General features: G+C 48.2%; 1 protein-coding gene across 2 annotated transcripts; it reads left to right on the top strand.

Annotated features, from left to right (window-relative positions):
- The first annotated feature begins 397 nt into the window (after positions 1-397).
- Positions 398-3566, top strand: LOC141278367 (uncharacterized). Of its 2 annotated transcripts, none has more exons than XM_073802809.1 (2): positions 398-649; positions 921-3566. In XM_073802809.1, exon 2 carries the CDS (start codon positions 946-948, stop codon positions 3250-3252), a length of 2307 nt encoding a protein of 768 aa, XP_073658910.1. In that variant the 5' UTR covers positions 398-649; positions 921-945; the 3' UTR covers positions 3253-3566. The 2 variants fall into 2 exon arrangements, with proteins under 2 accessions (XP_073658910.1, XP_073658909.1); XM_073802808.1 differs by having other exon boundaries at positions 881-3566.
- Positions 3567-16897: the final 13331 nt, after the last annotated feature.

The raw sequence follows: 16897 nt of genomic DNA, 5'->3' as shown, positions 1-16897 counted from the left end.
GGTTAATTGCCTAGGAGTGGGTTTTTGGGTCATATGGTAAGTATGGCCCTCTCAGCCAGCCCTGGCCACCACTTCAGGTGTCACCCCAGCAGGATCTGGATGGTGTGGGCACTTCCGTTCTTAGCGGCTCTCCCCTCCAGTGCCGCCAGGGGAAAGGGCAGGAGGACGCAGAGGCGCTGCTGCCAAAGCTGCCGCCTCTTGCGGGAGCTGCACAGCCAGCGACCTTGCCCCACTTTGCTGGGCGGGGATCCCGTCCAGTACAGTTAGCTACCCCGACAGCACTGGGGCGCGGCCAGGGGAGAAGGGCCAGCTGTCCTGCCAAGAAGCTCATCACCCTCAAGGCAAACACCTCCAGCCCTCAGACCCCCGGGAGATTCAGAAGCGCTAGACGGTCCAGGGGCGCGCATCCTCACCTGTGCGCCCCAGGGCCTGACGTGTACTCTGCGCATGCGCCACCCCTCCCTAAACTTTTGCGCCCCGCCAACGCACGCCCATTGTTCGCTCACAGGTTTCAGAGTATAAAAAGGCAACAGGCCAAAGAGCGCGCACTCCGCTTTTGGCCGAGTTGGCAGCTGAAGGAGAGTGCTCGGAGCCCAGCTCTGTATTCACGGACCGACCTCACTCAAGTTCTCTAGGAGCAGTTACTTAGGTAGGCCTTGCCCCTCACCCTCGTCCCGGGCACTGGGGGACCAGCACCTGCCAGGAGGTTTCGGCTGCCCCCAGCCCGCTCCCCGCGCCCACCGACTTCCCGTGGCCGGCCCGGCTCACCCAGCTGTCTATGGCCGGCTATCCACTCGCAGGCCGGCCCACAAGTGTCCAGTGACTCTGCCATCTGCGCTTTGCCACAGAGTCTCTGAGACCCCATTCTACCATCCCGCAGACGCTGCACTCCTTATGGGGATCCTTATCTCCATCTTCAGGCGAGGCCATCGGAAGAAGGCAGTGATGGGTGCTCGCACCTCCACGACGTCCCGCAGCTCAGTGTCCGCAGTGGACACAGTCACTGTCAGTGTGGCGCGGGGGCAACCAGTGCCGGCCACGACACCCAGCTGTGTCCCGAACTACAGCACAGAGAAGACGGTGTTGAGGGCCCTGGGAGAGAGCGGGCAAGGGATGGCCAAGCAGGAGGAAGTCCCCACAGTCACAGGGAAGAACGAAGACCAGAGAAGCGGCCCCAATGACACCGGGGGCGCACGATCTGCATTTAGGCCCCTGGGGGGCTCTTTCTTCGTGCCCAGGCCTGGACCTCTGAAGAGAGACCTCCACGCCAAGTGGGCAGAGGACAGATCTGCCAGGAAACAACAGACCTCTTGTATGAGCTCCTGCCCCCAAAGAAACGCCATCACCAGCTCATATAGCTCCACCCGAGGTTTCCTGCCAGTGAAGAGAAGGAGGGGTCCCGCCATACCGCAAGGGCTGCCCCAGAAGTCTGCGAAGACAGGGGGCGAGGAGGGCCCTCCATCGCCCTCTGCAGCTCCGGTGGTTTCCCAGAGGAAAAGCCAGCCTGACAAAAATGCAGAGACAGCAAGAGGGCAGAAAGGGCCCTGGAGGAAGGGCTCCCGCACATCTGACAGTCCCAGGCCCCGAAAACGCAGGATTCCTCTGCTGCCGCACAGGCGAGGGGAGCCTCTGAGGCTGCCTCCAGCTCCTGAGCCGGGTTTCCGGGTCACCGCCGAAGACCTAGACTCCGAAAAGGAAGCAGCGTTCCGGCGCATCAACAGAGCGCTGCGGGGTGAGACCTATGCCATCGGGGACCTCGGCAGCTCTCCCCAGCACAGGCAACCGAAAACTCCAGCCTTTGCCTCTGCTCCAGGCCCCCGAGCTTCGGGCGGCCCCGCACAAGCATCTTCTGGGTGTTCATCATCCAGAAATTCCACCGTGGGCACCCATGCCAGCACACAGCTGGGTTTTGGGAGCAGAGCGGCTGCCCTAGATGATCTGAGCTGCATGTTTGCAGCTCTCAGAGTGACATCAAGAAAGAGGGGGCCCCCGAGCACCACACACAGCAATGGGGGCAGCGTGGGCCTGAACTCCTGGGGCCCTCCTCACCAGAGCCACCCCATGGTGACCACGGGACCCAGACCTAAGAAGAAGCCTGGGTTTGGAGGCACTACTGCCCCCATCTTAATGCACATCCCTGGGGGCCCTGATTGGCAGCTGCGAGGAACCACCGCCTGTGGCAGCTCTCCCCAGCAGAGGAAACGGAAAGCCCCAGCCTTTGCCTCTGCTCCCGGCCCCCCACCTTCGGGCAGCCCCGCACAAGCATCTTCTGGGTGTTCATCATCCAGAAATTCCACCGTGGGCACCCATGCCAGCACACAGCTGGGTTTTGGGAGCAGAGCGGCTGCCCTAGATGATCTGAGCTGCATGTTTGCAGCTCTCAGAGTGACATCAAGAAAGAGGGGGCCCCCGAGCACCACACACAGCAATGGGGGCAGCGTGGGCCTGAACTCCTGCGGCCCTCCTCACCAGAACCACCCCATGGTGACCACGGGACCCAGACCTAAGAAGAAGCCTGGGTTTGGAGGCACTACTGCCCCCATCTTAATGCACATCCCTGGGGGCCCTGATTGGCAGCTGCGAGGAACCACCGCCTGTGGCAGCTCTCCCCAGCAGAGGAAACGGAAAGCCCCAGCCTTTGCCTCTGCTCCCGGCCCCCCACCTTCGGGCAGCCCCGCACAAGCATCTTCTGGGTGTTCATCATCCAGAAATTCCACCGTGGGCACCCATGCCAGCACACAGCTGGGTTTTGGGAGCAGAGCGGCTGCCCTAGATGATCTGAGCTGCATGTTTGCAGCTCTCAGAGTGACATCAAGAAAGAGGGGGCCCCCGAGCACCACACACAGCAATGGGGGCAGCGTGGGCCTGAACTCCTGGGGCCCTCCTCACCAGAGCCACCCCATGGTGACCACGGGACCCAGCCCTAAGAAGAAGCCTAGGTTTGGAGGCACTGCTGCCCCCATCTTACATCACATCCCTGGGGGCGCACCCAGGCAGGGCCCCCCTACTTCCAGCGGAGGGTGCAGCCCATGCCCAGCCAAGGCTGACTTTAGGGGTGTGTCGGTTCCGGCCTCTATTCCTATCAGCCTCAGCTCCACAGTGGGCACAGCAAGGTGCAGCCTTGCTCTTAGGGCCCCCTCATCACCTGCCCAGGGCTTGGCTGGACAAAAAACCACTGGGCCATCGACCAAGTCATTCTCCTCCAGGTCTCGATTCATTACCTTGGGGTTTAAGAGGAGGAAGTTGGCCTGAGCCAATAACTTTGCGGCGAGGCCATCAGTGTCCACCTCCTCCCAGGCTGGGCCTCGTGTGGACCCTGTTTCGATGTGAAACTTACAATAAAGCTTTGTTCTTGTTCTTTTGCATAATCCTCACGTGTCTGTGATCTGTAGATCAAGTGTGGAAAAGCACTGGCTTGTATGAGTGGTAACATGGAAAGCCAGACCTGTTGACAGTTTCCTGTGACCCTGCTCATGGGTTGTGAAGAGTAGCACAACAGGATGGCTACAAGGGCCCTATATTAAAAGTGTGTTTTGAGTTTAAACGATGCAGCCTGGAATAAAATGGGCCCAGAGGGAGGGGTAAACAGGGAGGGTCATCCTTGTCTGTTGTAATTGCTACTTCCCACCCACCCCTCTGGCCTGGAGGGGGCTGGGTCATCCCGAGCACACACCAGCCACCCATACTCTACACGTTTAGTATTTTCTAATGTAGCAGTTTCTTTGACTTTTTTTGTTTTGCTTTAATAGGTCTTAGACAAATCATTTACATGCACATCTCACTCGGAGAGTATATGTCCATACAACCTAAAGCAATCTACAGATCCAGTGCAATCCCTATCAAAATTCCCATGACATTTTTTACATAAATAGGAAAAACAATCCTAAAATTCGTATGGAACTGCAATAGACTTCAAAAGCCACAGCAACCCTGAGAAAGAAGAACAAAGCTGGAGGCAACACTTTTCCTGATTTCAAATTATACTACAAAGCTAGAGTAATCAAAATAGTATGGTACTGGCATGAAAACAGACACATACACCAATGCAACAGAATCAAGAGCCGAGAAATAAATCCACACACATACAGGCAACTAATTGACAGGGATCCAAGAATACTCAACAGGGAAAAGATAGTCTCTTCAGTAAATGGTGTTGGGAAAACTAGATACCCACATGCAAAACAAAGAAAGTGGACCCCTATCTTACACCATTTGTAAAAATTAACTTGAAATGGATTAAAGACTTAAATGTAAGACCTGAAAGTGTAAAACTCCTAGAAGAGAACATAAAGAGAAAGCTCCTTAACATTGGTCTTGGTGATGATTTTTTGGGTATGACAACAAAACCACAAGCAACAAAAACAAAAAGCAACCAATGGGACTACATCAAACTAAAAAGCTCCTGGAGAGCAAAAGAAACAATCAACAAAATGAAAAGGCAACCTAGGAATGGGAAAAAATATTTGCAAACCACATGTATGATAAGAGGTTAATATCCAAAATCTATAAGGAATTCAAACAACTCCATAGCAAAAAACAAACAAACAAACAAACAAAAACAAATAATCTGATTCTAAAATAGGCAAAGCAGGGGACTTCCCTGGTGGTCCAGTGGTTAAGACTCCACACTTCCACTGCAGGGGGCATGGGTTTGATCCCTGGTCAGGGAATTAAGGCCCGCATATCATGCAGTGTGTGTAAAAAAATAAAATAAAATAGGCAAAGCAAGACTAGGAAACAACTAAGTGTCCAACAGGTGAATGGATAAAGAAAATGTGACATATAGATATAGATAGATGATAGATAGATAGATAGATAGATAGATAGATAGATAGATAGATATAGATAGATAGATAATGGACTTTTATTCAGCCACATGAAAAGAAGGAAATCTGCCATTTGTGACAACACAGATAGACCTTGAGGGCATTATGCTAAGTGCATTAAGTCAGAGGGCGAAACATAAATACTGTATGAGATCACTTATATGTGGAATCTTTAAAAACAAAGAAGAAACAACTCACAGATACATAGAATAGACTGGTTGCCAGAGGTGGGAGGTGGGTGAAATAGCTGAAAGTGGTCCAAAGGTACAAACTTCAAGTTATAAGATAAATAAGTCCTGGGGATGTCATGTATAGTGTAGTGACTATAGCTAACAATATCGTTGTGTATTTGAAAGTTGCTAAGAGAGTAGATCTTAAAAGCTCTCATCCCAAGAAAAAAATAATTTGTTACTGTGAGTGGTGACGTATGAAAAGCCATGGAAGAAGCTTAAATGCATATTGCTAGTTGAAAGAAACCGGTCTGAAAAGACTACACACTGGATGATTCCAACCATATGACATTCTGGGAAAGGCAAAACTATGAAAACAAGAGGACATGTGGCCCCAGTGGACACCACTGTCTCTCCTTTCAGGAGCCTCCAGGTGCTGGAGACCTTCCCTCCTGAGATCCAGGTCTTCATGAAGGACTCCATTGGCCAGGGCAAGCCTTACGCCATTGACCCTGATGATTCCATCCACGACTTGAAAGAGAAGGTTGAAGAGGCTGGAGGACCTTACATGGAGGGTCCCGGGGCCAGAAACTGTGGAATCAATAGCTTCTCAGACTGCACATCAAGGATTGTGACACCATCATGCTCGTTAAGAGAGGCCCCACATCCCCACGAGTGCCAAGATCAGGCTGTTCATTTTGTAGACTTCTATGGTCATGTCCCCCTAGCTCACCCCTTTCTACCCAGACCACTGTGCTCTTTCTGAAGCATAAATAGAAACAGAATCCTCCCCTGCTTTAAATTCTCCAATGGCTCCTATTACCTACAGAATCAAGTTCAAGTTCCTTTGCTTGGCATTCAGGGTTCTTGACCATTTAGCTCTTGCCGACCTCTCAGTCTCTCCTCGTCACTCTCAAAACATACCAGACGTGGCCAAACACTTGCAATTCCAGAACACTGAATGCTGGCTCACAACTCCATGACTTTGAGTCAACTTTCCTTCTCCCCCATGTTGTCACCATTCAAAGTTCAAACCTCTAAGTTATTGATTCTCAAAAGTACGGACCCCAGACCAGCAGAATCAACATCATCTGGGAACCTCTTTGAAATAAAAATTCTCAGCAGCTAGCCCAGAATTACCTGAGTTAGGTTCTCTGGAAGTGGGACTCAGCAATCTGTGTCTTAACAAGCCTTCCAAGTAATTCTGAGCAAATATGGAAGTTCCAGGGAGTTAACACCCCAGGGGGTAAGCCTTGACCCATTGAAAGACAGGAACCAGCGAGTGCAATGAGTGCATACTCCCCTCCTCCACCTCTCAGGTGGATAATTTTGAGGCACGTTCTGCATTGCTCCTTAGAGGGTCCCCAGTGGGATCAAAGCTCAGCTGCCCACAGTAGTGATCAATTTCATGATATTTCTTGGACTGTTTTTTCCTCCTTCTCAATCCCCCACACCTGTCCCTTGGGATCATTTCCCAAAACAAGTCTCATGCAAATCCTTGTCTCAGGCTCTGCATTTGGAGGAACACAAGCTAAGAGAAAACCCATCTTCATGCATCTTCCTCCTTCCTAAAACCCAGCCCACACCCTTCCTAACCACTAGCTCTTCCCCCACAGCCATAGAAATGTGCCCAACTGCGTGGCATTTCTACAAACCATAAAACCAATACACAATAGACTGCATGTTCCCCATTTTTTTTTTTTTTTTGTGGTACACGGGCCTCTCACTGTTGTGGCCTCTCCTGTTGCAGAGCACAGGCTCCGGACGCGCAGTCTCAGCAGTCATGGCTCATGGGCCCAGCCGCTCCGCGGTGTGTGGGATCTTCCCGAACTGGGGCACGAACCCATGTCCCCTGCATCGGCAGGCGGACTCCCAACCACTGCGCCACCAGGGAAGCCCCATGTTCCCTTTTTGAATCGTTTTTTTTTTTTTTTCTTTTTTGGCCACACTGCGAGGCCTGCAGGTTCCTAAATACCAGACCAGGGGTTGAACCCTGGTCCCTGGCAGTGAAAGCCCAGAGTCCCAACCGCTGGACTGCCAGGGAATTCCCCCTTTTGAAATCTTGAAAGCTGCTGAACTCCCAGATATCTCATGAAAATGAATAATGAAATGAATCAAAACTAATATGTAAGGTCTATTGAGCAAAGTGGTGGCTACCAGTGGGGAGAAGGAAGTGGGGAGAGGCAAAATAGGAGGACGGGATTAAGAGGTACAAACTACTGTGTATAAAATAGATAAGCTCCAAGGACATATTGTACAGCACAGGGAATAGAGCCAATATATTATAATAACTTCAGTTTTTCAAAGGTTTATTATTTATTTATTTATTTAATTTATTTTTGGCTGCATTGGGTCTTAGTTGCGAGACGCAGGATCTTCATTGAGGCGTGCGGGATCTTTCATTGCAGCACGTGGGCTCTTCGTTGTGGTGTGGAGGTTTCTCTCTAGTTGTGGCCTGCATGCTCCAGGACACGTGGGCTCAGCAGTTGTGGCGTGCGGGCTTAGTTGCCCTGCCGCCTGTAGGATCTTAGTTCCCCGACCAGGGATCAGACCTGTGTCCCCTGAATTGGAAGGCAGATTCTTTACCACTGGATCACCAGGGAAGTGCCTATAATAACTTTAAATGGAGTATAACCTGTAAAAATATTGAATAACAATGTTGTACACCTGAAACTGATATAGTGTTGTAAATCAATTATACTTCAAAAAAATGTTTTAAACTAAGATGTAAGGTCTGAATGTTTGAATAACTTTTGTTTGAATAACTTTTATATTGCCTTGAAGCTCATTATCTGTCATTATAAACATAGGACAAATGTTTGGAATCTCACTTTATTGTTGACTTTGGTTTGCGAAATTGCCACTGCTCTTTAAACAGTTATAATATAGGACTGTTTAAGGACCAGGCACTACCAAACTTTGAAAATACGCAGACTTTTAGAATTTATGTAATTAAAAATGTGATTCTTTCCATTTGGGGTTAGCCAGTTGGAGAGTTTAAATGGAAACGTGTCATGATTGAGGGTTTTTTTTTTCCCCCCAAATGGTATTTAAGACAACAAACACCCTCCACCCCACCACTTCCTCCAGCTAACACCTGGTCTTTCTCCTCCCTTTCACGACAAAGTTCTTGAAAGTGTTATCTACACTCCTGGTCTCCATCCTCCTCACCCAACTTACTCTTCAACCCCGCACCTAAGATCTGGCTTCTGCTCCCAGCTCTCCCTTACATTTCACCCACAATGATCACCAGTAGCCTCTTGGGTGCTTCTCAGACCTATATTCCTGAACTTATCGGAAGCATTAGGCAATGTGGACAACTATTTTAAGCTCTCTGGCTTAAACAGCTACCCTTGTAGACCTCCCCACTTCCCACTCCTCCTTGTATCTTCCTCCCTTTGTTAATAGTACCCTCCATCCATTACCCAGGTACCCAAGCCAGAGAGCTGATAGCCATCCTGTCTTTTCCCTCACCTCCTACCTGTAGTCACCAAGTCCTGTTCACCCTTCCCCCAAGGTAGACCTAGAATCCCATCCCTTCTCCAGCCAAGTCCGGGTCACCTTCCCTCTCACCTGGATCACTGTACAGTGTCCTGACACCTCTCCCTACATATCTACCCCTGCCCCCTGCAATCCATCCTCCCCACAGAAGCAGCCAGACCAATCTTTCCAGAATGGTCATTTCACCTCTGGTCGCTCCTCTGATTTGCCACTGCCCTCAGGACAAAGTCAGCGCAGATTCACCTGATATGTGACCCAGTGGATCACTTTCTCTTTCCTAGAACAATGTTTCCACTTGGCTATCAAAACACACTCCGGATTTTTCTTCCACCTCCCTGGCTACTCCTTCGCATTCTTGTTTGCCGGATGCTTGCCTCTCCCCAATCACTTAATACTCTTAAGTGTTTCAGGGCCCAGTCACTGGTCCTTTTCTTGCCTTGCTCTATACTCACTCCCTTGGTGAACCCACCCAGCCTCATGGCTTTACATATATCTATGCTGGTCATTTGTATCTCAACCCCAGACTTCGTCCCTGAAATCCAGACTCAAATATGCAACTCCCTAGCCAACTCGGATCTCACTAGACACTCAAGTTTGCTTCCAAAGCCGAGCTCCCGACCTTCATGCCTACACTGTGCCCTGGCCCAGTCTTTCCCTTCTCAGTTAAGGACAATTCTATCCTTCCAGTGCTAAGGCCAAAAGCCTTAGAGTGGTCCTTGACTCTAATTTTTCTCTCACATCACACTCTATCCTTTAGCAAGACCTGTTTATACTCAAAATATAGCCAGTGAAATGATATGAGGTCTGGGATTCACTTCCAAATAATACAGGAGGGGAGATGTGGATGGAGATATCATTGAAACAAGATTGTCTGTAGGTTGGGACTTCCCTGGTGGTCCAGTGGTTAGGACTCTGGGCTTCTACTGCAGGGGGCATGGGTTCAATCCCTGGTTGGGGAACTAAGACCCTGCGTGCCGGGTGGCCAATAAAAATTAAAATGGGCAGAAGACCTGAATAAACATTTAAAAAACTGTCTACAGGTCGATAATGGTTGAAGATGGGGGATGGTACGTGGAGGTTCATTGTATTATTCTACTTTTGTTCATGTTTGAAATTTTCCATAATAAGAAAATTGAATCATACCACTTCTCCCTACCTTTCACTGCTACCATTCTGATCCAAGGCGCCACATCTCTTGCCTGGACTGTTGTAGTAGCTTCTTAACTGAATTCCTGCTTCTGCTCTCACCTCCACTCCCCACCCTCTGCTTTTAATCCAATCTTCCCAAGAACAGCCAGTGTGATACCGTTAAAATGAAAGTCCATCCATGTCCCTCTTCTGCTTGGAACTCCCCAGTGGCTCCCCATTTCAATCAGAGTAAAAGCCAAAGTCTTAGTAGTCTTCAAGATCCTACACAATTTGCCCCCTACCCTTGTACTCAAACCTCATCCCCTCCCACTCTCCCCCTTTGATCATTCCATTCCAGTCACACTGCTATTCCTCAATCCCACCAGGCATACTGCCGCCACAGGGCCTTTGCACTTGCTGTTCCTTCTCCCATTCTTCTTTAATTGTTTTTATTTATTTTATTGTTTTTAAATTTTTGGCTGAGCCGGGTCTCAGTCGCGGCACACGGGATCTTTCGTTGGGGCGTGTGGACTTCTTAGTTGCCGCATACAGACTCTTAGCTGCGGCATGCATGTGGAATTTAGTTCCCCGATCGGGGATCGAACCTGGGCCCCCTGCATTGGGAGAATGGAGTCTTACCCACTGGACCACCAGGGAAGTCCCACTTTCTCTCATTCTTCCCTCTGACATACATACCGCTCACTCTTCGCCTCCTTCATGTCTTTGCTCAAATGTCTCCTTTTCAGACCTTCCCTAGCCACCTTTCTTGAGACTGAACCCCTGAACATTGCCACTTCTCACTGCCCCAACACACGTACTCAGTACCTTTTAACCTCTTTCCCTGCTTTATTTTCCTGATTAGCACTTATCACCGTCTTAATTATTATAATGTTACTTATTTATCCTGTTTATTATCTGTCTCCACCATTAGAGTGTTAGCTCTCTGCAGTCCGAGAATTTTGCCTATTCACTGCTGTATCCCCAGGACACCTGCCTGGCACATAGCGGGCACTCAACAAATGTTTGTTGAATGAATGAATGAATGGCATTCCGAGTTTCAATCCCTGCCCACCTGTCCAGGCACAGCTCTCCCCTCTCCCCTCCCTGCCCTCCATGCCAACGTGGATCTGACAGCCGAGTCCTGGCACATGGCAGGATGATTCACACTTCTCAGCCTTATCCTGTCTTGTGCCCTCTGTCTCGTGGCCGCATTCCCAGTCTTTTAAGACTCATCTCAAGCAGGTGTTCACTGACACCACAGGTGACCCCAAAGAAACTCTTCTGCCTGAATTTCCACCAAGTTTCTGTGCCCTCTTTTCTCCTAGTACACAGGACACTGGACTCTCTGTGTCTCCTCTGTCTCCCCCACTGCTCTGGGAGCCCCTGGGGCAGGAACCACGTCTTACATTGTCTTCTTCGCACAATGTCTGGCACCCAGCCAGCACTCAATAGATGTACAGTGAACGAATAACAATACTTGCATTTACTTAATGTTTTCTCTGCTAAATGTTCTCTTGCTTAATCCACACAACCTATGGGGTAGGTATTATTCTTAAACCCATTTTAAGGATTATTTCTGTGAGGGTCAGAGAGGTTAAGAGTCTGGCAAAGGGCAGACTGGAATTCCAGAGTTTGTTCTGCGGAACCCTAGAATTCCCACTGTTCAGCCCAACCTCCAGCGAGTGCCTGCTCTTACTGAGCCTGTTTTGGGTGACAAGCTTGTGGGGATGGGATTGGTGGATACCATCCAACTCCCATCTCCTGGGGGAGTTGTCTTTCCCAGGGCCATCCTCAAGCCAATTTCAGTTTCCAAGTTGTAAAAGGGAAACTAAGAGGTGAGAAACGAAACCTACAGCAGAAAGGGTGACTAAAAGCCCCGCCTGTTAAGATGGTTTCACCCAGTGTCCCTCGGTACCCCAGCTGCAGTGAATGGCCTCCAGGAAGAGGATCCCCTGGTCAGCCAGACACCCCTTGTTTCTTCTCCACTCTGGTCCTTTGTTCCACAGGGTGCTGGAGGTCAGCTGAGGAGGAGTCCCCTTAAAGAAGAGTGTGTGTGCCAGGAGCTGGGTAGGTGTGTGGGTATATATCTAGCCACCAGTGGTACTCTCAAGACAGAGATGGCAGTGCCCCCGGAGCCCTTTGTCACCCCAGCTTCCAGGCTGAACTCCTTCGTGGCTCACTGCCTGCATCCCAGCCAGAAGTGGAAAAAAGAGGTGTTGGAGACTGTGCAGACCATGGAGCAGTTCCTGAGGGAGCAGAGCTTCCAGGGGGAGCATGGGCTGGACCAGGAATCGGGGGTGCTGAAGGTGGTCAAGGTGAGACTGGTTCCCTCCATCCCCAGGCCAGGGCTGGGCAAAATGCAGCTTGTGGGTCTACATCCCTGAGGATGCTGGGACCTGTTGCCTCATTATCTCTAGCCCATGCTACTGACATCTCAAGACACTCCATCCCAATGCACTGCTGCCTTGAGCAGAGCAAGTCCAGTAAGGAAGCTAATAATAATAGTGTACTCTTTTGGATGCACTAGCCTAACCCCTTAACATGTATTATGTCTAATTTGTGTACCCTGTGAGGTATGTACTATTCTTTTCCCATTTTACAGATAAGCAGAATGGAAACTCAGTGATTTAAGATCCATAATGACCAAACGCAATGCAAGGTCTCTGATTGGATCTTGGTGTGAATGGACCATCTGTAAAATATAATTTGGGAACAATTGGGGAAATTTCAATATGGCCAGAATATTAAATAATATATATATATATAAGGGAATTGTTTTTTTAATATTTATTTATTTTATTTATTTATTTTCTTGGCTGCGTCAGGTCTTAGTTGTGGCAATGCGGGATCTTTTGTTGCAGCGTGCGGGCTCGGGCTTCTCTCTAGTTGTGGCGTGCGGGTTTTCTCTCCCTAGTTGTGGCGCGTGGGTTCCAGGGTGTGTGGGCTTTGTAGTTTGCGGCACACGGGCTCTCTAGTTGAGGCGTGGGAGCTCAGTAGTTGTGGCACGTGGGCTTAGTTGCCCTGCAGCATGTGGGATCTTCGTTCCCTGACCAGGGATCGAACCCGAGTCCCCTGCATTGGAAGGTGGATTCTTTACCACCGGACCACCAGGGAAGTCCCAGGGAACTGTCTTTTTGAGGCGTAATAGTTTTGTGGTTATGGGGAAAATGTTCTCTTTTGTTGGACACAAATGCTAAAGTATTTAGGGACGATGGTCCTTAGCGTTTGTAATTTACTTTAAAGTGGCTTAGTTGAAGCAAATATGGCAGAGTTTAGACTTGTTGAATCTGGGCGGATGTATAAGTGTTCATTGTATTCTCTTTCTGTTTTTCTGTTTAAAATTTTTGATAATGGAAATTTGTTTTTAATGGAAGCTCAGAGAGGTGAGGTCACTTGCCCAAGGTCACACAGCTAGTGGTGAAGCTGGGATTTCACCCAGGATCTATCTTACTCCGCTCCAGGCTGCCCTCACTGAGCTTTTTTCCCCCAAGCCCTTCCTGCAGCTGCATCATGTCACCTCCTGTCCTAGCTAGGATAATAATGCAAGAGGGTCAAAACTAGAAAGGTGTGATGAGAAAAACAACTTTGAGGAAAAAATTTTGTTTTTCTGAGTGGCTGCCTAGGCATTTTACAGTATGGTGACCCTACTAACACCAAAAGTTCAGAGTCTGGACTTTTAGATAGGTTTAGGGTATCCCCACAGGTTCCTGCTTTGCCTTCCCCGGTGGAACCTTTTAATATAACCACTGAGTGGGCTTCCCTGGTGGTCCAGTGGTTAAGACTCTGAGCTTCCACTGCAGCGGGCATCGGTTCACCCCCTGGTCAGGGAAGTTCTGCATGCCACGCTGTGTGGCCAAAAAACATAAATAAATAAAATTTTTTAAAAATTTAGAGCTAAGCGGGTTTTAAATAAAAGTTTTTAGTGTAAATTGATACAGCCACTATGGAGAACAGTATGGAGGTTCCTTAAAAAACTACAGATAGAACTACCATACGACCCAGCAATCCCACTACTGGGCATATACCCTGAGAAAACCATAATTCAAAAAGAGTCATGTACCAAAATGTTCATTGCAGCTCTATTTACAATAGCCAAGACATGGAAGCAACCTAAGTGTCCATCAACAGATGAATGGATAAAGAAGATGTGGCACATATATACAATGGAATATTACTCAGCCATAAAAAGAAACGAAATTGAGTTATTTGTAGTGAGGTGGATGGACCTAGAGTCTGTCATACAGAGTGAAGTAAGTCAGAAAGAGAAAAACAAATACCGTATGTTAACACGTATATATGGAATCTAAGGGGAAAAAAAAAGGTCATGAAGAACGTAGGGGTAAGACAGGAATAAAGACACAAACCTACTAGAGAATGGACTTGAGGATATGGGGAGGGGGAAGGGTAAGCTGTGACAAAGTGAGAGAGTGGCATGGACGTATATACACTACCAAACGTAAAATAGCTAGTGGGAAGCAGCCGCATAGCACAGGGAGATCAGCTCGGGGCTTTGTGACCATCTAGAGGGGTGGGATAGGGAGGGTGGGAGGCAGACGCAAGAGAGAAGAGATATGGGAACATATGTATATGTGTAACTGATTCACTTTGTTATTAAGCAGAAACTAACACACCATTGTAAAGCAATTATACTCCAATAAAGATGTTAAAAAAAAAAAAAACCACTTAGAGTTAAGCCTGTGAAAAGTTAGTAGCCTCTGCCCCAATCACCTTGTAAGGACTAGGTGCTTGCTACCCCGCTCTAGCTCCTGCTGGCTTGTGACCTGGGGTGGAAGACTGCCCTTCCCCCGGCTCACTGTGTCCCTTTGCTTCTGGGATATATAAGTAATAAATCATTTTTTTTATTTTTTAAATTAATTTTTGTTGGAGCATAACTGCTTTACAATGTTGTGTTAGTCTCTGCTGTACAGCAAAGTGAATCAGTTACACGTATACATATACCCCTCCTTTTTAGATTTCTTTCTCACTTAGGTCACCACAGAGCATTGAGTAGAGTTCCCTGTGCTATACAGTAGGTTCTCATTAGTTATCTATTTTTGAAAGTAATAAATCTTATGACGCTACTCCCTTTGTATGGGTGTATTGAAACTGCACCTTTCCTCCAAATGACCCCGGGGGTTTCATTTCCCCACAGAGGGAGTTTGGATGCTGAGGGAGCTACCTGCCCACACTGTGTGGGCGGCTTGTGCCCCCGGCCAACGAGAAATGAACACTTTATTTGGGCTTTAAACTCTCCCCCAACCCCTGAAAATCTGGTAAGCTGTGCTGGTCCACAAGAGTGAATGCTTGTCCTTGGGTTTGAATAGGTTTGAACTGAAGCAAGTCATGAAGCCTGTTCTAGAACGCTCTTCCCTCTCTGCCTATATCTTACCACTGGAAAAGGTGGGAAGGGCAGCACAGGCACAGCCTTCAGCGGGATGGGCTCTGTGCCATTCCCAGCCCTCTCACATAGGGCAGAAACGCCCCGCCCCTGCCAATTCCTGAGTTAAAGCCCTCACCTCTAATGTGACTGTATGAGGAAATAGGGTCTTTAAGGAGGTAATTAAGGTTAAATAAAGTCATAATGGTGAAGCCCTAATCAGACTGGACTCGTGTTCTTATAAGAAGATAGAGACATCAGCGGCCTCTCTCTGTCCATGCACACACACAGGTAAGACCATGTGAGGACTCAGTGAGAAGGCAGCTGTCTGCAAGTCAGGAAGAGAGGCCTCAGAAGAAAGCAACTCTGCTGGCATCTTGATTTTGGACTGCAAAATTCCAGAACTGCGAGAAAGGAAATTTCTGTTGTTCAAGCCTCCGGTCTCTAGTATTCTATTATGGCAGCCCAAACAGACTAATGCACCATTTTATGTTGGCTTTTTTCCCCAGGAGAACAGTACCTGTAACGGTAGACTAGCATCCTGGTCCCCAGGTCATTTTGGTTCAGTTAAATTCTTAAAGTAGCACTTACATCTTACCTCACACTGAAATAAATCCTTTTGTAGCACGTGAGTGGCACAGAGTGGAGCTTAAAAGATTTAGTGGGCCATCAGGCTCTCTCTAACCCACCCCTCGAACCTGTCTTATACCATCTTCTTTGCTTCCCAGTCCAAACCCTGTGTTCCAGTCTTTTCCCTGTCCCCCATTTATAGTGCCCACTCCTTCCTTGCCCAGTTGGAATTTTCTCTAGCTTCCATACCGACTGCCCAAACCCCATCTCTTCTTCAGGGTCATCCTAAGCCTTACATCTTTGGGGCCTCTTCTCAACCTTCCAGCCAACCTCTGCATCACTCTGGTACTTCCTGCCTTTGCAGAAATTTAACAGAAAGAGAGGAGGGGATTGGAGGCACTGTGCCTAAGATCTCAGGTGGATGAGATTCTTCCCTGCAAGCCAAGTGTCCGGCTGTAAACAATACCTTCAGGGCCTAAACAGTGAATAGAGGGATAGAAAGTGACTTGACTTTGGTGTATGTATGTGTTTATACCCATATATGTGAAGTCTGTGTTCTTGGAGTAGAGCCCCATTCATTTAGAGAAAAAAGAGCCTGCTCCAAATTCCCCATCTGGAACTAGCAATTTGTCCTTAATGAGGCACATGTATAACACAGGTTATAGATTAAGACTGACCTGAAGAGAGCACACTGACTTTCGTCGAAGCACCTCACACGTCAAAGACAGCTGGACGTGGAAGAAACCAAGAAATCAAGTGTAGGATTTCCCAAACTGCAGTCAGTTACTAGCCACATTAATAACTGTTTTACACCTTATTCACATTGCATCAAAGGGATGCTTTGATGCACTGCTGAGGTCTTCTCAGCAAAGCTCACGGGAATTTGGTATATGAGGATCCACACTAGCGATCCATTTCACCGGTGTCAATCTCTCTGGACAGTTTGGGTGGAAAGGACAATTCCTGAAGGTGCGATACCTTCACCGCATGTACTAGCATTGGGTTTTGCTTGTGTGTGTGTCACCGACTTCAGCCTTGCTGTAGCAATAATAGCTAAGATACTGTAGAGCTGAGAGGCTATTTAAGTATTTATAGATATATACATAAGGTAAAAGCACCTAACTTTTTTCTACCTATTGCTTACTTTCCACAGCGGTGTACACACCACACTTTAGGAAACAGTGATGTTGTCCAATTTGTCTTCTCATTTGAAGATGAGAAATGAAGGTCTGGAGACCTTTCATTGCTCAAGGTCATTCGAGTGTTTAAGGGCAGGATGCTGGGGTTCCTGACTTCCAGGGAACCTAACTTTTCTCTGAAATTAT

Source organism: Tursiops truncatus, chromosome 3 (assembly GCF_011762595.2).
Source record: "Tursiops truncatus isolate mTurTru1 chromosome 3, mTurTru1.mat.Y, whole genome shotgun sequence".
Lineage (NCBI taxonomy): Eukaryota > Metazoa > Chordata > Mammalia > Artiodactyla > Delphinidae > Tursiops > Tursiops truncatus.
This window is presented reverse-complemented; position numbering and strand designations above follow the sequence as displayed.